Source organism: Microtus pennsylvanicus, chromosome 10 (genome assembly GCF_037038515.1).
Source record: "Microtus pennsylvanicus isolate mMicPen1 chromosome 10, mMicPen1.hap1, whole genome shotgun sequence".
NCBI lineage: Eukaryota > Metazoa > Chordata > Mammalia > Rodentia > Cricetidae > Microtus > Microtus pennsylvanicus.
In genome coordinates, this window is record NC_134588.1 from 28,288,099 (window position 1) to 28,313,199 (window position 25,101).

General features: G+C 50.0%; 1 protein-coding gene and 1 long non-coding RNA gene across 16 annotated transcripts in view; one reads left to right on the forward strand and one right to left on the reverse strand.

Annotated features, from left to right (window-relative positions):
* Positions 1-736: 736 nt before the first annotated feature.
* On the reverse strand, positions 737-7,679 carry LOC142858435 (uncharacterized). Its single transcript, XR_012912022.1, has 3 exons — positions 7,558-7,679; positions 6,394-6,524; positions 737-756 (listed from the first exon to the last, which is right to left on the reverse strand). It is a non-coding gene; the product is annotated as an uncharacterized LOC142858435 (long non-coding RNA).
* Positions 7,680-12,530: 4,851 nt separating this feature from the next.
* Positions 12,531-25,101, forward strand: part of Plekha6 (pleckstrin homology domain containing A6) — a 144,057-nt gene continuing 131,486 nt past the window's right edge. For 7 of the 15 annotated variants that reach the window (XM_075987941.1, XM_075987952.1, XM_075987948.1 and 4 more), the window contains exons 1-3: positions 12,536-12,724; positions 18,715-18,791; positions 22,624-22,681. In XM_075987941.1, the coding sequence (XP_075844056.1) occupies positions 12,642-12,724; positions 18,715-18,791; positions 22,624-22,681 (218 nt within the window). In that variant the 5' untranslated portion in view covers positions 12,536-12,641. Of the gene's footprint in view, positions 12,725-18,714; positions 18,792-22,623; positions 22,682-25,101 lie in introns of all 15 variants that reach the window. The other 8 variants (XM_075987950.1, XM_075987953.1, XM_075987954.1 and 5 more) reach the window with 4 other exon arrangements.

Below are 25,101 nucleotides of genomic sequence, written 5' to 3' on the forward strand. Positions count from 1 at the left end.
AGTCATGGCAGGGCTGGTGGGTGAGGACAGGGAGGGGAGGTAATGGCACAGGAGTGTGAAGCAGCTGTAGGAAGGAAAACAGAGAGGTTCTTTTGCATCCATTTCCCAAGTGTTGGAATTCCCAGTGTGCACCACCAAACTGGATATCCTAACCTCACAGTTTCATGATTCTGTACTTCTCTCCAATCTTCACTAGAACTTTACCCAAGAGCCAGTTGGAGAGATGGTTCTCTCTGGTTTCCTTCCTACAGCTCTCTTAATGTCAAGAGCACTTGACACTGGTTCAGGAAAAAAAAAAAAAATAGGCTTGCGCCTCAGCTTCCCATGGCCGCCAGCTGTGTGCTCTGAGTAAATACTTCAGTTTTATGAGGCCATCTATAAAATCTGAATAATATCTCCCAGGGTAATTGGAAAGATTAAGTTAGATAGTATATGAAAAGCTTTTAGTGCTATGTTTGGTGTATAATGTCAAACACTGACATACTACGCTTATTGTGTGTCATCCAGATATGTCTCCCAGTTTAGAGACGAGGACTTCAAAGTCTGGTAATCTCTTCAGCCTACTCAAATCACACCACTAGAGAATGGCAGAGCACTAGGGTTTAAATCTAGTTTGGGCCCAGAGCCCCTGTCTTTGACTGTCATGCTTCTTTCTTTCTTTCTTTCTTTCTTTCTTTCTTTCTTTCTTTCTTTCTTTCTTTCTTTTCTCTCGTGAATGTTTATTCTTTTTTAATTAGATGGAATGAAATTCGGACTCTGGAAAATAAGTGCTATTGATGAGATGAGTATGAGGGATAAAGGGCATTAAAAATGGAGAGACAAAGGACATTTCAAACAGAAAAAAATGAGAATGTAGGTGAGGGTAAGCTTTGCTGCATGGGGTCTGTGTGAATACTTTGAACGATGAGCTAACTAATTGGGTCTGCGTCAACGTATGTAAAGTGTCAAGCCTCCAGGGAAATGGCATGGTCAGAATGGTTCCTTTGGCATGCTCCAGTCATCCGACGGAGGACTGAATGAGGAGCAATTAGAATAAAGAGATAAAATGCAGTGTTCCAGTGTGAGCATAGGAATGGACTAATGAGCTTCCACGACGAGCGGGATAGGCAAAAGCATGAGTCAGATCCAATTGTGGGCAGCATTCAGAGGCCTCCCAGAGAAAGGAGACGTCACAAATGATTTCTGATACTTGGTGACAAGGAGGGACACGGGTGATGTTGCTAAGAAAGGATTCTGACAAAGGAGTAGGCTGGTGGCAGTGGATGTAAGAATTCTGGTTTGTATGGGCAACTGAGCGTTTTTGGAAGGAGTGACCTGGGCCTCCTAAGGGAGATTCTGTAGGTTGGTCTTGGGGAAAGAAAGAATGAAGGGCTGAAAGGAGGAAGGCTAGAATTCTTAGACCAGAGGTGGCCTTTCCTCTTGAGCTATTAATGGTATGGGAGACTGAGCAGGTCCGTGAGACTCTGGGATCACCATGTTCCCTCCAAACTCCCGTCATCCTCTCTTATCGATCCTTGTCCTGAAGTCCAAGCTCAGCTGGAAACAGCCTGATTTTACCAGAGTGAGAGCGAGGAGCAAATGGAAGAGAAGACTAAAGGACGCTGCCTGGACCTCCGCATGGCTCCAGGAGCTGCAGGGAGAGGCTCAATAATAAGAATTGACACAGAATCCACCACTTGCTGGGATAGGGACTTAGAGCAGGTCATATTTAGTTAAGAAAATAAACATGACATTTCTTACCCAGTACGTCTGTAACTACAATTGAAATTTAGTTAAAAAAGTTGGCTGGTCATGGTGGTACCCACCTGTAGTCTCAACACTTGGGTAGCAGAGACGGTTGGATTTCCACGAGTACAAGGCCAGCCTGGTCTACTTAGGGAGGCCTTTTCTTATGAAAAAGAAAGAAATAAAAAAGAAAGAAAGAGTTGATTTATGTATCTTACTAAACATCTTATTGAACTCCAAGACAAACAACAAACAAACAAAACACCTCACCATCTTAGTTACCAAGGTGAGCCCAATGCCTGTCGCTGAGCTTGGCTGACTCCTGCCGATTTGTTCACCGTCACTCATGGGGCCAGGGGCAGTTCCCTTCCATATGCTGCACATTCATTTGCTCAGCAAATGTTTACTGAGCACTTACAGTGTGTGAGGCTCTGGGCCAAGTGCAAGAAACACAGATTTGAACAAGACTGGCAAGGTTTCTGCTCTCAAGGGACATATATCATAAGTGGTAGAGAGTTAAAAAATACACAAATTAACCAGCGCATTCGGGCGGTGGGGCACATTGTGTCCCACCTATGAGAGCAGTAGATGAAGGATGGGTAGGGAGACACTTGGGCATGACTTTGGTGCTACAGCTTGGTGAGACCTCCAGAATGGTGGGAGGGAGCGGGTCACAAGATGAGCAGGGGAGGTTGAAGGCTGGGAAAATGAAAAGACAGTGGTCAGGCAAAGGAGCCACGTTTACGTAAAAGCGATGAACTTTCACTGATGGGGGCACGGGGTTCTATGTTTTCTCTCCAAACAGCTCCTCTGGCTATTCCATAACAACGTAGGGGACAAGAGGAGGTCAGGACCAGATGGCAGTGGAGATGGGAAGATGGCGACTGGAGGGAGAGCCAACTGATGAGAAGTGAATTTTAGGAACAGAAGGAACTTGGGAGCTGTGGGTGTAGCTCACTTGGTAGTGTGTTTGCCTAGCGTGGATCCCTAGCACCACAGAAACTGGTTATGGTGCATATCTGTAATGCCAGCACCCAGAAGCAGGAGGCAGGAGGATCAGAAATTCAAGACTGGGCTTAGGACAATGGCTTAGCAAGTAAAGGCACTTGCTGTCATGTATGACAACCTGAGTTTGATCCCTGGAACCCACATGGTGGAAGGAGAGAACGGACTCCTTTGACAAGTGTGCTGCACACTCAATAAATGTCATCTTCAGTGACAGAAGGAATTCTACAACAACCTTCCTGAAACAAAAGCCAAACAAGCTGAAAGGAATCTGGAATGGATCCCGTGCATGAGGACCAACTATCCCCATGGCCTGAGATTGAGAAGTTTACTGGGGCAGATTTTCAAGGCTAAACCCAGCACTATTGCAGGTAAACTGGGACTGTTGGTCACTCTGCTGCCAGGTTGTGGAGCCCAGCAATGAGGAGAGCCTTACACAGACATGTCGTGAACCTTGACAAAAATACCTCTTGCCAGGATAGGGGATATGGGAATTTAGAAATATAAGTAAAGTATATGAAGACGCATGAGAAATAATAAGACAGAAACCATAGAACAGTACTGGGAGGGCATTTCAGTAAATATTGAAATTGTCCATGTTTACTTTCCATAGTTTTTATGCCCAATGTAAGCGGGTGGAGGGGGAGAAGGTAACAGAAGACTTTATTAACACAATACAAAGGACAACTCAATCACTTTAACACTCTAAGACATCAAATCATTAGCATTCTGTTGTCTAGGCAGTGAAGCTGCTCTGGATCACGTATCCTGAAGGCAGCCACTCCCCAGGTGACCTCATAGTTACAAAAGAAGGAGCACAAGTACGTTTGTGTATCTTGACCACCTGTCAGGATGGCACGAACCTTCTGCTATGAGCTATTTTAATGTTAAAAGAATCAAGCAATCACATTCAGAATTGGGTCGTGCAGTACGCTTGTCAAGCATTTGAGCAAGCTCCAACTCTCTAACTGGCAGACGAGATGGAAATGGGCCCACATTTTTCGGCCTCCACACAGGGAAGACTGAGGGATAACAGCTTGGTGGTGAAATCAAGTGCTCTATTTTGGTCGTATAACGTTTGAGATGCTCCTCTAGTGTCCCATGGAGATGGACTATGGGCATGCAAAGCCCAAAGGAGAGATTGGATCAGATAGACACACGAAGTCAGAAGCGTCTTTTTTTTTTTTCAAGACAGGGTTTCTCTGTGGTTTTGGAGCCTGTCCTGGAACTATCTCTTGTAGACCAGGCTGGTCTCGAACTCACAGAGATCTGCCTGCCTCTGCCTCCCGAGTGCTGGGATTAAAGGCGTGCGCCACCACTGCCCAGCCAGAAGCGTCTTTATAGTATGTACAATGTCTAGGAAGACCATGCCAGTAGAGTACAGAGAGGGGCCTGAGATGGACATTACAACCTTAGGACATTAAGCAGAATTAGCTACCCAAAGGATCCCAAAGGAATAGTTGATCTGGGTATGGAAGTACATTACATACGGGAATCCCAGAACTGAGGCTGAGGCAGGAGGATCCTGAGTTTGAGGCCAGTTTGGGGGACTCCTAAGGAGCTTAGTTGAGACTAGTGGGGGACAGGCAGTCGCGAAGGCTGTAGCAGTGACAAGCAGGAGGGCGGCAGGCAAGCAGAGACCACCCCTGGGTTACATTTGGAAGGAGGATAAGCCGTAGGAGATAAATGGAGATGGTCTCTCCAGGCTTCAGAAACCACTACACACAGGCAGTCAAGGTACAGCAGGCGGCAGGATGACTAGCAAGGAAAAGGAGGCCAGGGAGCAGTTAACCACCTACATCAGAGATGTTCCCTCAGATGAGAACAGAAGAGCAACATGGAGTAACCTAGATTATGAGTAACTGGGGCATAAAGAACAAAGCACCCCAAGTGCCAGCATCACTCCTCGAAGAAAGTAGAAGGGAAAAGACGAAGGCTGAATGAGCTGTTGGGTGGGGTGGGCTTAGGGTTCGCTGCCCTGCCTTTTTAAAATGGTAGAAATCTTGAGTTTAGCTATAGACTTGAAGAAAAGGAGCAAGTGAAGGGAGGAGGGGGTGGGGACATAGAGGAGAGGAGATTAATGACGGAGTAGGGTTTCCCAAGGAGCTGGCCAGAGAATGGCTCCTGTCAGATGGGAACACACACAACATTAGCTGTGGTTGGGAGGGACGAGACAGGTGGGCAGAGATGGGTAAGACTGACTCAGGGCTGGGGGTGGGGCTGGAGCTAGCAGTGCTGGCTAGACAGCTCCTTCCTGATCGCCTTCATTTTTTTTTTTTTTTTTCCGGGGAGAAATTCAGCGAGTTGCTGAGAGTGATTGGAGACGCAGGAGGAAGCATGTGGAAAGCTCCAGGGTAAATTTATATGAGCATCAATTTGTTTAATTCCGCCGGTGGCTTGGCGTGCTATTTTTCTGGGCAAAGGAGCAGAAAAGTAGGCAGATGAATGCAGAGCAGAGCACTGAGCGTGGATACAGCTGAGGGCCTGGATATTGGTCTTTGAAGCAATGCAATGGCCAGCTGGGCACTGGGGCCTTGTTGCTTAATGATGCAGGGCATAAAACAGGCTTTGGTTGGCAGATTAGGAACAAATTCAAGAAACTAAAGGCACCACAGGAAGACAAGCTGCACGAAGAAAGGAAGGAGTGAGGGGAGAGTCACCCTGGGATCAGAAAGAGGATGTCCAGGTTGTTTTGGAGTTAGACAGGAGCTGAGGGGTAGGGAATTCCTAGGTACTAGGCCTTAGGGGCAGGTAGCTGGCTGGAGAGGAGATGTGTGTCAAAGGGCGGAGATCGGTTGATTGATGTCTTCAGATCGATTCTGAAATCAGTGACAGAGGAGAGAGGAGAGAGGAGGAGAGGAAGGAGCTGAACCTTCAGTCAGTGGAGTGACAAGGGGGGGGGGTAGAGACAGAGACAAGGAGGGAAGACGATGGCAGCCTAGAATCAGAAATTGTTTTTTACATAGCCAGGTGCCCTCTGAGCCGACTGAACTAAACTAAACTGAACCGAAGTGCTATGTTAGTTCCAGCAAAATACCACGATCAACACCAGCTGCTATTTTCTAGAAAAAAAAAATCCAGAAACTGGCAGGGAAAGACCCGAAACTGGAGTCAGAAAGAGACTCAGAGGACCAGCAGGGTGACTGTGGGCTTTCATCCTTGTCCCTACCACATCAGCCCTTCCCTTCCCTTCCCTTCCCTTCCCTTCCCTTCCCTTCCCTTCCCTTCCCTTCCCTTCCCTTCCCTTCCCTTCCCTTCCCTTCTGGGGCCACCAGTGACAGCTCTCTGCTCCAGGACAGAGTTCTGGCAGGGGAAATCAGCCATGTCTCTTGGGCTGGCATTGTTCCCAGGAGGAGCCAGCGCTGAGGCTTCAGAAAGGGAGCTGAAGGAAGCACATTCTGGGCTCGCTGCTCTCCGGTGAGCAAGGGCTCATTAGCCAAAACCATCATCTTCCCAGGCTCATTCTCAGACTCACTTAACAACAACCTGAGCGGGCTCTCCACCCTCTCCCCAGCACACCGGTACAAGTTGCTTCCTGCTCAGGCAGAACCCACCCTCACCTCAGCCCTCCTAGAATGTAGATGCCATGCACACCATTTTTCTCCTGGCTTAAAGACAAAACAAACAACAACAAAACAATGCGCGCTCTATGTATTTCCTTACCTGTTTATCAAGTGTACAGGAATGTGTTTACTTGCTTGCTGCAAGGCATGCTTGAATGTGGAGCTCAGAGGACAAACTGACGGAAGTCAATTCTCTCCTTCCACTATGTGGGTGACAGCAAGTGCATTTACCTGCTGAGACATTTTGTTTGCCTGACCCCTCTCCCCCTTTTATTTTTTTGAGATAAGATCTCTCTAGGTAGTCCTGAAACTCACTATACAGGTCAGGTTAGCCGCAAACTCACAGAGATCCTCCTGCCTATGCCTCCAAGTGCTTGAGATGGGGTCTCCCTACATACGCCAGGCTAGCCTTCAACTCCCAGTAATCCTCTTGTCTCAGCCTCCCCAGGGCTAGTATTACATGCATCCACTGTACCCAGATTTATACTACACTGGTGCTTATTTTTCCTTCCTGTCTCTCCATCTGTCTGTCTGTCTCTATTGTTCTCTGTGTGCTGCTTTCCTGTGCTCCTTCTTTACTGACGTATTCAGTCTCCCTTACAGGTTCCTTCTCCATAACTAGATGTTGGAGAGCCTGGTTTAACCCTTGCTGTCTACCTTCTCTGTATCCCTGGTCATGCCCTTTGTGATTGCAGACAGTCCTGCGGTTCCCAGACCTTCCCCTCAGGGCAATCCCAGGGTGCATCTCTGCTCCCGAGAGGCTCCAGTCTCCCGTATTCACTGGCTCTCTACTTGGATACCTTGAAGACGTCACTGTACGTGCTCGATACTGAGGTTCTCTTCCTCCTCTCCCAGACATACCTGCTGTCCTTCCAACCTACCCCCCCCTCAGTCAGGGGTAACTCCTAGTGTCTCAGGCCGAGAACCTCGAAGCTGTCCTGACTCTCCCGCGCACACCTAATTATGGTCTATCAATTAATCCTGTTACGTCTACCTTCAAAAGATACCCAAGACCGGACTGTATCTTACTACCTCTACCCACATCCGAACCAAGCAGTTCTCATATCATGCCTGTGCTGTTCCATCAGCTTCCATACTGGAATCAGGGTCTGACCAGAAGGAGCCCTAAGGACACTGTCATGGTTCTCACGTCACCCCACACTCCTTACTTCCATTTGGTGATAAACTGCAGAGCAATGGCCTAGCATGAGGGTCCCCCCGTGCCCCTCCATTCTTCTTATCTACCACCTTTCCTCGCGTTTACCTTCTGCCAGCCACGCAGGCCTCCTTGCTGCTCATCAGACATGGCCAGGATGCTCTCCGTGCTTACTGTCTCCTCTGCCTAGAGCCTGCCTCCTCAGGACTTGATCTCCTACCGTCCAAAAGGAGCAAGAGAGACTCCTCCTCTTCCCTATAAGAGATCATATTAGCACACAGAAGCCACACCCCAAGACCGGTACCCAAAACTATTGGCAGAATGAATTCCCACAACATTATACATATACATACATACATATATATATTAAAAACAGATTACTATTTGTGTGCACAGGTGTTATTACAGTCCTGAGATCTGAACTTAGGTCCTCATGATTGAGCAGCAAGCACTCTTAACCTCTAAGCTAGCCTCACAAATTCTCTTTCAAACCCTTAGGAAGCAAAATTTTATTTAAGCAACCAGTCTGCCTAGGTCTCTGCACACATCTGCAACCCCATCTCTAAGGCCAGCAGACATTCCCTTCCTTTCCTTGGCTTCCTACTTCCTGTAAGACTATGAAAAGAGTGTGCGCGGGGACTGGCAGCCATCTGGAAACTCCAGGGCTAGAGTGTTTTCTGGTCAGCTGGGAAATGGGCTTCACTGACAGCGCCATTTCTCCCGTGTTGGTTCACTTTCTGGCTGGCTGTCCCCTGACTGTCCCAGAAGCACTAGGATGGCCCCTGCTGAGTTCTTCAGGGAGATTGTGGGATCCTTACATACAGCATCTCATTACTCTGGTCTGACTCCCACATTCTTTCCTGCTCTAGTTTTTATGCTGGAGAATGGGAGGCAGATTGGTCAGGTCTGGGCACAGCCCCTCCCTCTGCAGTGGAGTGGGTGACAGCCTTACTAACACACAGAGGGGCAGGGTTATGTGTACGTGTGTGTGTGTGTGTGTGTGTGTGTGTGTGTGTGTATGCAAGTGTACCACAGCAACCATGTGGAGGTCAGAGGACAATTTTTGGAGTTGGATTTCTCCTTCTACCATAAGGATATTGGAGCGTGAACTCAGGTTCCCATGCTTAGAAGCAAGTGCCTGGACTACTGAGCCTTGTTTTGAGGCAAGGTCTCACTATATAGCCCTGGCTGGCCTGAAATTTACTATATAGACCAGGCTGGCCTCAAACTCAGAAGTCAGTCTGTCTCTGCCTCCTAAGTGCTGGGATTAATGGCATGTACTGCCATGCCCAGACACTCTATTGCCTTTTATTTATTTAGTTTGTTTGTTTATTGGTTTTTCGAGACAGGGCTTCTCTGTGTAGTGCTGGCTGTCCTGGAACTCACTCTGTAAACCAGGCTGGTCTTGAATTAAAAGATCCATCCACCTGCCCTCTGCCTCCGAGTGCTGGGATTAACCATGTGTGATACCACTGCCTGGCTTAGCCACTTCATTATCTTTTAAATTTTATTTATTTATTTATTTAATTAATTTATTTATTATTTTGTCTTTTGAGATAAAATGTGCTAGAGAAACACACAGTTAAATCTCTAACTCCCTTAACAAAGCAGATAAGGTTTTCTTCTTAGCTCTATCAACCTTCCCTCTCTCTTCCAGGTAATTGTCTAGCCAAGAAATATTTTGGTTCGGCTTTTTATTCTTTTCCTAACATTTCAATATTAACCATAGTTGATAAACTATTAGAAGGTAGGCTGAGGGTGTGGCTCAGAGGCAGAGCACTTACGGAATACTCACGGACCCAGGTTCCATTCCCCAGTACTGCAAAATAAATAACATTACTGACCAGGCAGTGGTGGCGCACGCCTTTAATCCCAGCACTTGGGAGGCAGAGACAGGTGGAGCTCTGCGAGTTCGAGGCCAGCCTGGCCTACAGAGTGAGTTTCAGGCCAGGCTCCAAAGCTACAAAGAAGCCCTGTCTTGAAAAACAAAAAACCAAAAACAACAACAAATTACTGACAACATACTACAGTTAGAAAAAGACTTTCAGACTTGACTTTACATTTCAGACAAGGAAAAATTGAAATATCAGCCACTGGCTTTTTCTTATCTGAGTGTTCCTAGGAACTGCAGGCTAGGTTACAGACTAAACAAGACACTATCTGGGGACAAGCATGTAAGCGCCTTTGCTGTGCAAATATAAGGAGTCCAAACTCCTAGCACCCACATAAAAGCCTGCTATGGGGCTGGTGGGATGGCTCAGTGGTTAAGAGCACTGACTGCTCCTCCAGAGGACCCAGGTTCAATTCCCAGCACCCACGTGGCAGCTCGCAGCTGTCTGTAACTCCAGTTCCAGAGAATCTGACATCATTATACCAATGTACATGAAATAAGGTTAAATAAAGTTTTTTAAAAAAAAGCCTGCTGGGGCTGGAGAGATGGCGCAGTGGTTAAGAGCACTGGCTGCTCTTCCAGAGGTTCTGAGTTCAATTTCCAGCAACCACATGGTGGCTCACAACCATCTGTAATGAGATATGGCGCCCTCTTCTGGCACGCAGGTATACATAATAAATAATCTTTAAAAAAAAAAGTAAAAAAAAAAAGCCTGCTATGACTGGGCACCCATTTGTACCTAGCAGGAGGTGGAGATAGGAGGTGGAGACAGGAGGATTACTCCTCCATCGGGCCAACCCCCAGGGTCAATGAGAGAACCTGTTTAGTCAAAGATCCTGTCCCAAGGGAATAAGGCAGAGGTGGCCATAAAACAAGACACCTAAGTTCCTCTTCTGGCCTCTGTACAGGATCGCTTTGTACACACACACACACACACAGAGGGGGGAATGGGCAAACAGTCTTATGAGGAGGCCAGCATGAGGCTCCTCTCCTCAGGGAAGACAGTGGGGCTCCACATGTTTCAAATCCATCTCATTTTGTCCCCATTTCCACTTCCACCCACGTGCAGCCCAGGCAGCTGCCCCTACTGGTTGCTCAGGTCGGACAGGGAGTGTGCTGGTTGCTGGTATTTTCCCTTAAAGCATCTTGGCAGGATTCCTGGCAGTTTAGATCCTTGGATATCGCGGGCTGGGCAGGTGGCTGTGCTTTATCAACACGATGAGTCTTACAGGTGTTTCACAGGCCCAGGAAGAAGTCAGTTCCCTGACTGCTGCCTTCCCCAGGCCAGGGACTAAGGGACACCTACATTGTCTCTGCTTCTTAGACATGGCCAAGTTTGCCACCAAATGAAGCTTTTCCTGTTAGATGTACACAGGCTCTAAGGCAAGCGAGCTGGATGTTGCTGTTTCTGCTCCTTTACTCACCTGGAAAACGAACTTGACATAGACCTGGCAGTCAGAGCCAGCCTGTGAACGCTGGCACGGTTCCTTTCTGCTGCTGGAGGCAGAGTGATGTAATGGAAAGAGCTCAGGTCTGCGACACTAGTGGGCAGGCCCTTCTTAGCCACCACCTTGTTGCGACCAGCCCTCCCCCTCTTTCTGCCTCAGTTTCCCAAATTTAAGACAGGAGGATGGGCCCAGATGGCCCCAGAGGTGTTTTGGAAGTTCACCGTCTGTCAGCTGGTTTTGCTGGTTAGGCAGCTCAGGTACTAGAAGGGTCCCTGACTGTTCTGTTTTCCAGAAAGATCTCCATGGACACAACTTACTGTCACTTAGTGTTTTATTTACTGTGGAAATTCCATTCAAAAGCACAGGATTATGATTAGAATTAAGAACAGTCCCCAGACACGAAGGTACCAGGCAGCGCCCATGCACTACCCAGCCGCTGGCCCCAACCAAGTGCTGTGACTCTAAAGTTAAGTAAGAGGGGGACCTCCCTTTGGGCTGTGCACAGCCTAGTCAAGGAGACGGATGAGTAAGCCAGTCTTTGCACTGCACTGTGATGAACACCACTACAGCCTGTTCATGAGGCACATGCAGAGAATGGCCGTATAAACCTGGGGTGGAGTCCTCCACCGTCTCCAGGAGGAAGTGGCACTTACTCACCTCCCTGAATGGAATGGGGATCAAATCTCTCAGATCACGGTGTCTGCTCAACCTGTCACCTGTCATCCCACACATCTCTTCATTTAAAGGCAAACATTTCACCGAGCCTCTAACTAGTAATCCCTTGGGTCTGGAATGTGATTGGAACAGTGGGCACTGAATCGGAGTCCCTGGAGCAGGTTTTGAGTAGGTCGGAAAGCTGGATGATTTCTGACATTGCCCCCCACGCCTACCCCCCCCCCAGGCAGAAGAACTAAGGGCTCCCACAGCATTGTATTTTATTCGCCAGCTTGGAATGTTGGAAACCTGAATTTGGTTCACACATCCATATCCCTTTACTTTCATTGTCTCCTTTTTCTTTTTCTTTTCTGGTGTATGGTGGGAAAAATGAGTTGGAGGGACCTCAAGGCAGTCGGAGTTTGAGAAACCTCTGCAGTCATGGCAGGCTTCTTGGAGAAAGTGGCAGGCAGGAAAGGTGAGGACTAGTTGGACTAGTTAGATTAGGCACCTTGGCTGGAAGGGCCTCCTAGATCCCGGGCCGCGCCACCCTTCCCGCGTTCGACCTTTGTTCCTGCACTAACCTCCCACCAACCGAAGTGGTGTTATCACTTCCCCCTTTCCGCGCGGTGCGTGACTCGAGGCTCGCTCTCGGCGCCTGCTTCCCTGGCCGCGCGGGGCCGCGGGCGCATCCCGGGGCTGTGAAGTGTCCTCGGCGGCGCAGCCAGGCCCCGCCTCTGGCCCCGCAGTTCAAGTGCAGGAGCGGCGAGCCCGGGCGCACCTCGGCGCAACCTGCGGGCTCCGGGGGAGCCTCTCCCTGCCGCGCCGGCTGGCGGGAACGGACGGAGGCCGGCGCTGCCCGTTAGCAGCCGCGGCAGCAGGAGCCTCCTAATTACTCACCACGCTAATTGCCCAGCACTGAACTTCAGGAGCCGGTCCGAAGCGGAGCTCCAGGGCGCAGAGGAGGCAGGAGGTGTCTGGGGCCGGGCCCCGCCAGGGTTAAGTGCCCGCCCGTCCCCGGCTGGCGGCCAGCTCGCCTTCCGCGGGAGGCCGGAGTCACCGCGCGGGGACCGGGAGGTGCGCCCGGACCACACCGGACCCCCTCCCCCATCGCCGCCTCTAGGAGGCGCAGAAAGTGGGGGCGCCAGCCTGGCGCGGGGGGCGGGCGCGGAGAGCCAGAGGGGCTGCGGGGACACGAGATGGCCGATGAGATCGACTGGCTGGACCTGCCAGGCCGATGGACCTACGGAGTGGACCGCGGCGGGAGAATCTTTTTCATCAAGTATGTAGTGCTCTTTCTCGCCTCCCCCCTTTCCACTTTTTCTTTAAAGTTGTCCGACTTGAAAGGTGGCAGAGCTGGGGGTCAGGTTATTGGTGGGGGGTGGGGGGAGGGGGTTGGTTGACTAATAAGTTTATCGAGATACCTGTTTGAATATGACTCCCGCCTTTTCCTCAATGGGTCAAAGTCCAGCTAAGGCTCACAGGCTTCCTTCCCTGAGCCAGAGAGGCAGGGCAGGCGAGGCGGCCTTGAGCCTCCCCCCCCCCTCCGACTGCCGCACCCCGCAGCAACTAGTTCCTTCAGCTCTTACACTAAAAAGAGACCAGGCGACTTCTTTCCTCCAGACTTAAGCAAAAAGACAACGTTATTAGGAGCCCCTGCCTCTACCACCTGCTCACTGCAAGACTCCAGTCTTCAGCATGGCAGCTCCTCCCCCTGCCTGCTGCTTCCCTGGGTCTATAGTCAGGAGTCAGGAGAAGCCCTGGGCTTGCTTGGAGCATTCTTTGCTGCTCTCAGTGATAAATTAGCACCGTTCTATTAATTTCATAAACCAAATGGCTGTGGCATAATCTCATTATAGCAAAGTGGCCCTGTTTGGCCCCTTTTTGGCTGCCTTCTCTTATAGATATTCTTTGCCAGGAAAGAAATCTCCCAATGATATAGCAAGTGTATATAGCACAGCAGTTTGGACTCTTCCCACACTTGACAAGCTTCCTCTTCCTCAAGAAGAGAACATTAGAGCTGAAGAGGACCTGGGGGCAGCCCTGCGTTGTTACCACAGGACTTAAGGTCTGGAGAGAGGCAAAGAATCTGAGACAGGACCAGCAGGACCACTTGTCAGACACGGCCCAGCACCAGCCTGAGCCCACTTTCTCTTTGGCAGGGGCTTGTCCTATCCATGGTTGCTGTTTGGGGTTTCTGTTTCCATACCTGCTTAGCACTTTCTTCTGTCATTATCACCATATCTATCATAATTGATGCTGAATTGTGTTATCTTAGCAGTAACTTCACTGAAGTTCTTGGCCCCTGGGTTAGGATCCTAAATAACAGAACTCCGGGATTAAAAAAGAGAGTCACTTCCCACAGTGCCTTGAGCCTTCAAAATCTCTAAGAATCATCTAGATTAAGTGTGGTGAAGTGTGCTTGTGGTCCTAGCTACTATGGAGGCTGAGGCAGGGGGGATCACTTGACCTAAGAGTTTGAGAGCAAGCTGGGCCTCTACCTCAAAAAAAAAAATTAAAGTAAGAAATCAACCAGTGAGCTCACTGAAAAGACGCGCTCCAGGCTGGGCGTGTTGGCGCGCACTTTCAATCTCAGCACTCTGGTGGCAGAGGCAAGGGGGTCTCTGAGTTCTAGGCCAGCCAAGGGGGCATAGCAAGACTCTGTCTCAAAAACAAACAAACAAACAAACAAACAAACAAACAAGACTGATCCCTGAGTTGTCTGGCCCCCACAAACTCCACCTCCACTTACCCCACCCCCACCCCCGTTCCAGTTCTGAGCAGAGACAGTCTGATGGTCTGAATTCCCAAGAGCTCCTGGTGTGGTGACCGACTTTGCTTCCCGGTGTCCTCCTTCCCTTCCCTTTCATCCTACACTCTCATACGGAGCATTCCCTTTTCCCAGCAACACAAAAATAAAAGCAATACGTGACATGCCTTGCCTTTAAGGCGATGGGGAGAAAGCAAGGGAGAACATGATAAATCCCGGGAGGCATTTACTTGTGGGCTGCTGCCTATGGACCCAGGGGGAGAACTAGGACCCTGAAGGGAGACTGGGGAGGCGGTCCCAGGAATAAGTGCTGGACTGATGCCCTAGGGGAAAGGACAGGTATAATGGCCTTGGACAGTGGGCAGTCCTGCAAGAAAGGCAGAGTGGGCTTGAGGCAAAGGGACCTACAACTTTCTTGGGTTACAGTGGAGATGGAGGGGAAGCTTCGGGGTTGCAGAGAAAATAAGACCGAGAAGCAGGAATGGGCAGCATGGGCAAGGCCCAGTCTGTCAGACAAAGGGTTAGGACTCTGTCCTGCAAGAGGCAGAAAGTCTTAGGCGGCTTTACCCCAGGGCTTGACACTGTAGGATCTGCATCCAGAAGGCTCCCTCTAGCAGCCATGAAGGCTGGGGGATGTGTGTGTGGGGGTGGGTGGAGAGTGTTCCAGAATAGAGCACGGTTAGGAAGCCGCTTTGAAAGCTGGAAGTCTGAGACAGCTGCTCGGGCCTGATCTGAAGCAGAGAGGATGGGGATGAAAAGGTGAGAGAGGAGGAACATCTCTCGGGAGAGGATTAAGAGTGTCCCCGTGGCTGAATGTGGGCAAGGGAAGAGGCACCTCACAGTGTCTGATGGAGATCAAGACTAGAAGGGGAGCCCAGCTCGTGTGTGTGTGTGTGTGTGTGTGTGTGTGTGTGTGTTGGAGGGAAGCATAAGTTCAATGGGGAAGTGTTGAACTTGAGGTCCCTGTGCGCCATCCGTAGGGTTGAGTAGCAGCTGGCTACGTTATCTGGCGTTTGAGAGCAGGCTGGGCTAAAGAGGGTCTTCTAGGAGTGGTTCTGAAGAGGTGTGAAGAGGTGGGACCTCCCAGAGTGTGAGGGGACAGAAAGACAGCCAGGTGACATCAGTATTTAAAGAGAGAAGAGGGAAAGACAGGCCAGCCTGGGAATGAGACCAAGGGGGTCAGAGGTGAGCAGCACCAGGATTGGAGAAGAGAGAAGGAATTAGGAAGGAGGCAGCAGTAGTGGTCAATACAGTAGACAAGCCCAAAGAGCAGAAGTTAGGAAGCGGCTACTGGTCTTAGGAGTGTGGGAGGGCTGTCCTTAGCAGAAAGTGGTTTCAGGGGAGGCTGGGAACAGAGACTAGAATAATGGGGATTGGTGAGGAGGATGCCAGCAAGCAGGGAAAGCAGGAGAGCCTTGCTTCCAGGAGGGATGCTGGATTAAGAAGGAGAGTAGGAAGTTGGCAGGGAGGTGGGTGTCACTGAGAGAGAGATGGGGAATTGTGTCCATATGAGACACAGACAGTAGCATGGGGAAGGGGCTGCATGCCACAGGTAGATGCCCTTCATGATTCAGGCTGGACTCTCAGTAGATAAGGGGCTATAAAAGAAAGATGGGCAAAAGTGTTAGCCTCAGAGGAGAGAGGGCTCACTTCTCCAGTGTAGAGACAAGAAGGAAAGACAGGTGAGGAACTGCGTATGCTTGCAGGTAGAGTAGATATTCTGGGAACCTGATGGCTTGGACTTTTTCTTCAATTACGGGCTGTAGAGAGGGCAGTGTCATAGGGTGTGTAGGAGAGGCAGGCTGGGACTCAAGGCCGGTGGGGGAGGCCCTAGAACTAGAGTGGCTATTCACTGATAACCGGGATGAAGGACATAGTTCTACCTGGAGATTGGATTCGAGCCCAGTGGGCTAGCTTCCCCATCAGTGCTAAGGCCAGGCATCACCTAGCCGCCTTACTCTGGACCAGGCTGACAAGGAGAGGGATAAACAGAGGAGCTAAAGGCTGTGGTGGAGAAGCCATCTTGTGATGGGGCTATCCCTAGCATCCAGCTGAGGTGGAGATGGAGGGGAAGTCTGGGGAAGAGCAACTGTGTGAGAGGAGGGGAGGGTCCTGGGAGCATAATAGGCTGGGGACACTGGCTCCCTCCAGTCTTTTGTAGTCCTGGCCTTCCTCTCTGGCTTCTAGCCAGCACCAAACCCAGACCCAAGGCCCTACTGTTAGAGGCCACCTCCTACAGTTCCCAATGGCTCCAGAGTGAAAGAGGTCACTAGAATTGTGACTTTGTTTCTTCTCTGCTTGACAGAGGGGTGAGTTGGTTGGAAAGTCTCTCTGAACATCAGGTGTCCAGCTTCAGAGAAAAATTAATGAACTCGATGGTATGGTGGTACACGCCTTTAATCCCAGTACTTGGGAGGCAGAGGCAGGAGGATCTCTGTGAGTTTGAGGCTAGCCTGGTCTAAGAAGCAAGTTTCAGGACAGACAGGGTTGTTACATAGAAAAATCCTGCCTCGAAAAACAAAACAAAACAAATTAATGACGTCAAAAGAAAAAGGCAAAGGGCACACGTTCCCTCACGGCCCACAGATGTTCACTGCAGCTTTGACCTGAGCTGAGAAAACTTGTATGTCCATCACACCGGAGTGGATGGACGCTGGTGCAGCCTTCATGAACCGCTCGCTGCTAAGGGCCATTCGTGAGTCACTAACACCACAGTGTGGAAGGAAGTTAAGATAGACAAGTTTGGCTTGTGCGATTCCTTCTGTGTAAACTAGAAACTCATGAATGTTAGTACAAAGCAGATGGGTGTGGCTCGGGAAGACCTAGGATGGTAGACAGGGCTGGGAGGATGGGAGATAGGGAAGTACCAGGGGGCACAAAGAGCTGGGGGTTCATTATCTTGACTTGGTGGCAGCTTTCAAGGTGTTCTTCAGATTTATCAGAACATTAATTTATACATGAGTGCAGTTTCTCGTAAGTCTTACTACAATAAAAGTCGAGGAGACTCTTTCTTTGTGGAGCTTATGCGTGTCATTTATTCCCCAGACACTGATGGATCTTGTCTCAAGCTCCACTCCAGAGCCTGGGCCATCTGGAAGTGCCCCTCTCCCCTTCTCCATCCTGAAATGGAGCTTCATGTTGGGACACATCTGGGAGAATTAGTGGCCCTTGGGTGGTGGGATTGAAGAAAATCTATGAGCTCCTTTGTCCTCAGATAGGTGGTGTTGGGGAGCCCACTTCACTGGGTGTAAGATATCAGAAACACATTGGAACTGGGGAGTGGGCAGGTCTGAATCCTGGCTCTGTCACTTTCTGGTGTGACCTGGGCAGGTTCCATAGCTTCTCTGAACCTCAGATTCACAACCTATCAATTTATTTTATTTTTGTTTTTAATATTGGGGTTGGAACCCAGGGCCTTGTGTGTGCAAGACAAGCTCTCTACTATGGATTTGTTTTCAATCCTTTTTTATTGTTTTTGAAATAGCATTTCAAAATGCTGTGTAGCTCTGGCTGACCGGAACTTATTCTTATTTTCTGTGGATTGGTGTTCTGCTCGCATCTGCGTCTGTTTGGAGGTGTCAGATCCCCTGGAACTGGAGTTACAGTTGTGAGCTGCCATGTGCATGCTGGGAATTGAACTCAGGTCTTCTGAAAGGGCAGCCAGTGCTCTTAACTGCTGAGCCACCTCTCCAGTGACATAGAACTTGATATGTAGATCATGCTGGGTCCCAACTCAGAGACTGTCTGCTCTGCTCCCGAGTGCTGAGGTTAAAGACGTGTGCCACCACACCCAACCTTCTGTCAGACTTTCACATGGAGGGAATGCTGTGACCGACAAGGTACAGCGCTGCGGCATGCAGGACTCTTCACAGTGACCCCCGCTCAGCCACCTGAGGGACTGCTTGTTAGAGGTCCTCACAGTCTCTCTGAAGTGTCCTCTTCAGTGAATTGGGCCAGGGCCAGGGCATTCTGTCCATTGTGGTAACTCTGCACCTGCAGCCTACAGAGTCTGTCTCCTGTTGCATCATGATGTGTCTGCGTCACAGTGTGTCTGCGTCACGGTGTATCTGCATTCACTGTGTGTCTTCATTCACGGTGTGTCTTTGTTCACGGTGTGTCTGCGTCACGGTGTATCTGCATTCACTGTGTGTCTTCATTCATAGTGTGTCTTTGTTCATGGTGTGTCTGCATTTACAGTGTGTCTGCATTCATTGTGTGTCCAAATTCATGGTGTGTTCGCGTTCATGGTGTGTCCACGTCATGGTATGTCTGTATCAGCATGTGTCAGCATCATCTAAAGGTGTCTGTGTTCCTGCTGGATTAGTGGAGCCTTCACAGCCAGGGATTCAATGTCGCTCACCTCTGAAGCTTCAGGGTTGGTTTTGCAGATGTGAATACAAACGCATGGCATAGCAGGGTGGGCGTGGGCGTCTCAGGAGGTGAGAGTTCTGATCCAGGAAGCCATGTGTGAACCTGACCCTGTCTCATCGGTTCTTCCGTAGTGATGAGGAGAAGTCAACCAGCTGGGTGCACCCCGGTACGCATTCACCCATCCAGAGTGGCTACTGCTCCAGCCCAGGTAAGGAGTCACCTGCCCTTGTAGCCTCTGCAGTTAATGAGGAGGTGGACATAGGAGCCCTTGCCCCCAGACCTGCTTTAACTCCTCCTTTGCCGTGGGTAGACTCATCCTAGGCTCCAGACGACCCCTGGGGAGTAGCGCAGAGCACCTCTAAGGGGTACATTTCTTCAGATCTTAGAGGGCAGATCAACCTAAAGGCTGCCTCTATCCTGGGCCCCGGCCCCTGCGCTGAATGCTAAGTTGGGCTGTTTTCCACCTGTGTTGCTTAATTCTGCCGCCCTCAGCCTCCTGTGCTACAGAGCAGTGGGAATGGTCGGCCGACAGTGGACTGGAAGTAATTTTAATCAATTTAAATGCAAATAGCCCTGGGTGGCTGGTGGAACTCCTTCAGCTGGGGAGAAAGAGGCCAAGGCTAACATTGATCTCCTTCCTGCCCTCTTACATCTCCTAGGCTGGTGAGAAAGGTGGATGTGTACAGGCCAACGACACACAAGAAACAGACAGAGAAATATTTCAGTTGAGGTTACAGGGGAAGTGGTCCAGGGACTCAGAAGGCTTGGAGGACTGCAAGCTAGCGAAAGGCCTTCCCCGAGAGGCCTTGAGGGAGAGGGGGCATAAGCAGTATTGTAGGAATGTCTCCTAGCCCTTTCTAACCTGTACGTGGCCAGACACCAGCCTCAGTCACTCACAGGGCACAAGTCAACTTTTGGACTCGCTGGATTAAGGATTTGACTGTCCTGGAGCTTACTTCGTTTAGATCTGGGCTGGAATCAGAGCTGAAGGAGGCTTCAGGGACCACGGAGCTCAACTCTTGCATTTTAGGGGAGGAAAATGAAGGTCAGAGAGGAAGTGCTTGGCTCAAGGCCACCTGGCTAACAAGTGATGTGGGGTCCTGGCGAGACGCAAGTTCTGAGGTGCAGAGACCTAGTTCCAGTGGCAGTTAGCTCTCCTTGCCGTTGCTTGGCTCCTCTGGGGCTTTGTTTCTGCATCTGTGTAAGTGGGAGAGGATTGTGAACCTCACAAGATGGTAGCAGTGCCATGCAAAAAGGCTGGCACCACAAGAGATGTCTGGGGGAGCAGGTGTTCCCACTGTCCCATCTCCAACTCAAGTGCAGTGAGGCCCCCTGCCACCATGTCGCGGCTGGTTGTGCTGGTGCAGGGCCTCAGCTGCTCCAGTTGAGAACAGTATTGCCCTAGGTAGGACTTAGAAGGTTCTGAAGAGCCCGGGGGACAATTCTTTCCACGTTGGTTGCAGCTGACTGGTTATCCAAGGCTGGGAAGGAGTTAAGATGCCCCTGAAGCTTGCTGGGAGGGCAGCTGCCCGAGCGGGCACTCCGCCTGGACAGGAACATAAGCGCTCTTGGTGTTGCCCAGGCAGAGAGGGCAGTGTGGAGGGAAGTTGCTAGAAAAGGCAGAGGACAGAAACCACCCTGGCCTCTTTCCCAGCACATCACAGTGGCAGGATTATTTATGATTCTGACCCAATGGGGATCCCTCTACTTGGGGAGGCTGCCAGCCCACACCCTTCTGAATGGGAGCGTCCTCCCACGGGGACAGAGGGGAACAAGCAGCATTTATGGAGCCACACAGAGGCAAGAGTGTAGGCTTTGGAGAAGGCAAACTAGCACTCACATCCCAGCACAGACACTTCCTGTGTGGCCTCAAGCAAGCCGATTAACCTCTCTGGGCCTCAGTTTCCCTCTTGGTCTGACACCCAGTACACCATATGTTAGATATAGCAGTAGAGGTGGCGCTCATGTCTGAGAAGAGCTACTCCATTGAGTGCTGGCTGCTGAGATCGTGTGGTTTTCCTCTGCGCCAGTTCCTGGGGGAACCAGAGCTGAGCCCCACTGTCTTGTTCTGCTGAAACAGCAGCAATGATGGACGCACAGGATCTTCATAAATATGAGTGACTACAATGATGGGTCAAAGATGGACCAGCCACTCTCCCGAGCTCGGGCTCGGCTCTTTGCACGTGCGACCCAAAGCGGCGGCAAGATGATGGGATACTCAGACTACCAGTGTGTGGCTGGCTGTGTCTTGTAACCTCCAAGGCAGGTGTTTGGACCGACCAAGAGAAGCAATGAGTGCCAAAGGAATCCGCTCCCATTTCCCGACATGTCAGCCAGGGGGCTCCTGCTCCCTGTAGGAGGAGTGGTCTCCACCAGCCCTGGCTCTTTCCCATGGGGTGGGGGACTCTCTGTGCTGGGAAGGTGGGACCTGGCTACTACGTTTATTTTGGTGGAGTGAGCAGGTGTACTGGCTAGTCTTATGTCAACTTGACTCAAGCTAGAGTCATCAGAGAGGAGGGAGCTCAGTTATGAAAATGTTTCTGAAAGATCGGACTGCAGGCAAGTGTAGGGTATTTTCTTTCTTTCTTTTTTTTTTGTTTGTTTGTTTCTTTTTTTTTTTTTTTTGAGACAGGGTTTCTCTGTAGTTTTGGAGCCTGTCCTGGCACTCGCTCTGTAGACCAGGCTGGCCTTGAACTCACAGAGATCCGCCTGCCTCAGCCTCACAAGTGCTGGGATTAAAGGCGTGCGCCACCTTTTAGAACATTTTCTTTTCTTTGTTTTTTCTTTTAGATTTATTTATTCTATGTACATTGGTGTTTGTCTGTATGCGTGTCTGTGTGAAGGTGTCGGATTCTCTGGAACTGGAGTTATAGGCAGTTGTGAGCCACCATGTGGGTGCTGGGAATCAAACTCAGGTCCTCAGGAAGAGCAGCCAGTGCTCTTAACCGCTGAGCCATCTCTCCAGCCCCAGGGGCATTTTCTTAATTAGTGAGTGATTGATACCAGAGGGCTGAGCCCATTGTGGGAGGTGCCAACCCTGGGCTGGTGGCCCTGGGTTCTATAAGAAGGTCATGATGAGTAAGGCAGTAAGCAGACCTCTCCATGACCTCTGCATCAGCTCCTGCCTCCAGGTTCCTGCTCTGTCTGAGTTCCTGCTCCCACTTCCTTTGATGATGAACAATGAGTTGGACTTGTAAGCTGAATAACCCCTTTCCTCCCAAGGAGCTTTGGTCATGGTGCTTCATTGCAGCAGTAGTGACCCTATGATAGCAGGTTGAGTTGGGACTTACCAGGACTCTCTGGATATGGTATCTATAGTGCTTCCTGGTTAAGGTCAGCTTCCTCAGTGATTCAACCTTTGTCACTCCGAGATTCTGCCGTTGATGTCTTGGAGCTTCTCTGTGGATACTTTTTCTCTGAGATGCCATTGAAATTCAAAGCCCATCTGTGTTTTCTGGGATCTGTTTCCAGGTCCTCAGCGCCTGCGTAAAGCAGCAGTTTGGAGGTCTTAACGCTGGCCTGGGATTCAGAGACTTATGTCCTAATTAGATTTTGGGTGTTAAGGACCTTTGAGTCCTGGGTGAGCCACACACCCTTGACCCCCCAGCTTTGACCTCTGTGAGGAGGTCAGAGGACCCTGTGGACCTTACAGGACAGGCATCTGTGGGTTCCCTCTATGTCTGGCTCTGGACCTGGTCCGGTGCAGATGCTCAGAGGTTAGTGGTGTAAACAGTAAATACCATCACACAGTGGTTCATCTGTTACCTTTGATGGGCTCATTGCCAGAGGACCCCTCTATCTACAGTCGTCTCTCTTCCCATTGATGAAGGCTTGGATATAATTAGATATAATTGGCTATAATTAGATGAAAACTAGAAATAGCGGGCAGAAGAAGTCCCAAAAGCTGTAGTGACTGACTGCTCGGACACTGTGGCTTCCACTGGAGTTTTCCCGCCATTCCAGGCCCCAGGATCCCGGGTAGAAGAGAGATGAGTACCTGCTTCCAGGGCTTCTCAGTCTGTGGTTTTGCTTCCTTGCAGGTTTGCCTAAAGGCTGGGAGACGGATTCAACCCCGGAAGGAGCTGTATACTTCATCAAGTAAGTAGATCATTTGCTTTTTTTACCTCACCTTTGGTCTGGCTTTTGCCCTAGTCAAAGATGCCTCCTAGGGAGGGCAAGTGGCTAAGGGATCTGGTCTGTCACCTTAGGTATGGCCACTGGGTCTGTGGGTGGCCCAGAGGCACTGAGAAGCACCTGAGAGATAAGAGCATGTGTCATTGGGCCTGAGTGTGACTGGTGTCAGTCACGGAAAGGTTTCTAGGGTAGGGTCCACAGAGTGCTGGGCTGGGCTGCACCAGCTGAGTGACTGACTCATCCCAGGTGTGGGAGAGGCTGTCATAGACGGTCTGGCAAGGGTTTGAGGGGAAAGAGATGGGGCGCTGAGATGTGAAGTGGGGTGTGGAATGTTAGGGGACGGGTTCTTGGGAGGAAACAGGCTAGCAATGGCAAGGCTACGCTCAGCTGCTTTTGTTCTCCTGGATGGGGCCTCTGTGGCCCTTGAGATGTGGGGTGTTCTCTTTCTTCTAAGGGATTGGGGAGGTCGTGTGAGCCATGAGTCTTGACTCTGGGGTGGCTGAGCATAGGCCCTGGGAAGCTCCTGGCCTGCAGGCAGAGGATGCGACTTCTGGCTTTGGAGGTCTACAACCACACACTTGGACTCATTTCCTTCTGCTGGAACTCAGTGTCTGTTACTGTCTGTCTGTCTCTCTCCATCTCCCAGAAAGCTCAGTGCTAGCTTCCTGCCAGAAGTGAAACTCTCCGTGCCCGAGCCTGTGTCCACGACTTCCTATCTGAACCACCCCTATATTCTGTAGCCGCCAAAGAGTCCCAATGCCCACTGCCCTTGTGCTGGGTCGCTGTCTCTGCCAGAGATAGCCATACCTTCAGAGAGGAAGGTGCCTTCTAGAGAGGAAGCCCTCCTTTGTTTGAAATCCTCACCCGGGCCTGCTGGCCTATAATCTTGGTTATTCAGGAGACAGGCAGGTGGATCCCAAATTAAAGGCCCACCTAGGTTACATACTAAACTCCAGGCCAACCCGGGTAACTTAGGGAGACTTAGGGGAAAACATGCTGGAGATACAGCTCAGTAGTGGACAATAGTTTAGCATTTGTGAGGTCCAGAACTCCTCCTCCTCCTAACAACAACAACAACAACAACAACAGAAGCAGTTAAAAAATGTTCACTCCTAAGGACAACTAGGTGTCCTCTTTTTTTTTCAGTCCCTGCCTCAGAACCAGCCAGTATAGATATCAACTTGATTATTAACCAGATATATATTACTTATTTACTTTATGTACATGGGTGTTTTGCTTGCATGTGTGTCTGTGAACCACATGTGAGCAGTGCTACCAGAGGCCACATCCCCCAGGAGAGGATGAATCCCCCAGTACTGGAGTTACAGATGTCTGTGAGCCACCATGTGGGTGCTGGGAATCGAATCTGGGCCCTTTGGAAGATCAGTCAGTACTCCTAACTGCTGAGCCATCTTTCCCACACTCTACCTTTTTTGAGACAGGATCTCATTATTTAGCCTGAATGGTCTGGAACTTGTTACCTGGATCAGTCTGGCCTTGACCTCACAGAGTTCCACCTGCCTCTGCCTCCCAAACACGGGGATTAAAGGTGTGCACCACCCTGCACTTCAGTGTTAACTATATTTTTAAAGAAAACAAAAAAGGCCCTTTTGCACGTGATCTATTTGGTAATTGCTTTGTTGTCCCGTGACTGCACAGCTAAGCCCTCTGTAAGGGCACACCCAGTCCTTGCTTCACTGCTTCACTTAAACGGTTTCTGCATTTCTCATTCTTTTTGTTTTGTTTTGTTTTTTTGAGACGGGTTTCTCTGTAGCTTTGGTGCCTGTCCTGGAACTAGCTCTTTTAGACCAGGCTGGCCTTGAACTCACAGAGATCCACCTGCCTCTGCCTCCCAAGTACTGGGATTAAAGGCGGTGCCACCACCGCCCCAGCTGCATTTCTCATTCTTACGAACATCACCTTAATATGATTTTTGGTAAGTGTTCAGTTGCTGGGTTTGTTTACTCTTTGTTTCATCTCTTCCATCCTTCAAATTTACCACCTGGAGGCTGGAGATGGTTCAGCAGTTAAGAGCATGTGCTGTCCTTCCAGAGGACCCAAGATGAATTCCTAGCACCCACATCAGGTGGTTCACAACTGCCTGTGAGTCCAGCTCCAGGGAACCTCTGTGTGCACCTGCACTCCTGGGCCCATACCCACACACAGACATATAAAATTTAAAATAATAAAAAGGAACCTGAAAAATCTTGTCACCTCAGATGGGATGACCTGTCCCCCTCTGTGACCTTCTCTCCCCCCTTCCTTACATCAGCCCCAAACAGGACCTTCGCATGTGCTGCTCCCTAAGCCTGGAGCCCTTTCTTCCTCCTATACTCAGGTATCTGACTCCTACTTGTCAGCTGGTTCTTTTATGATATGTGGGC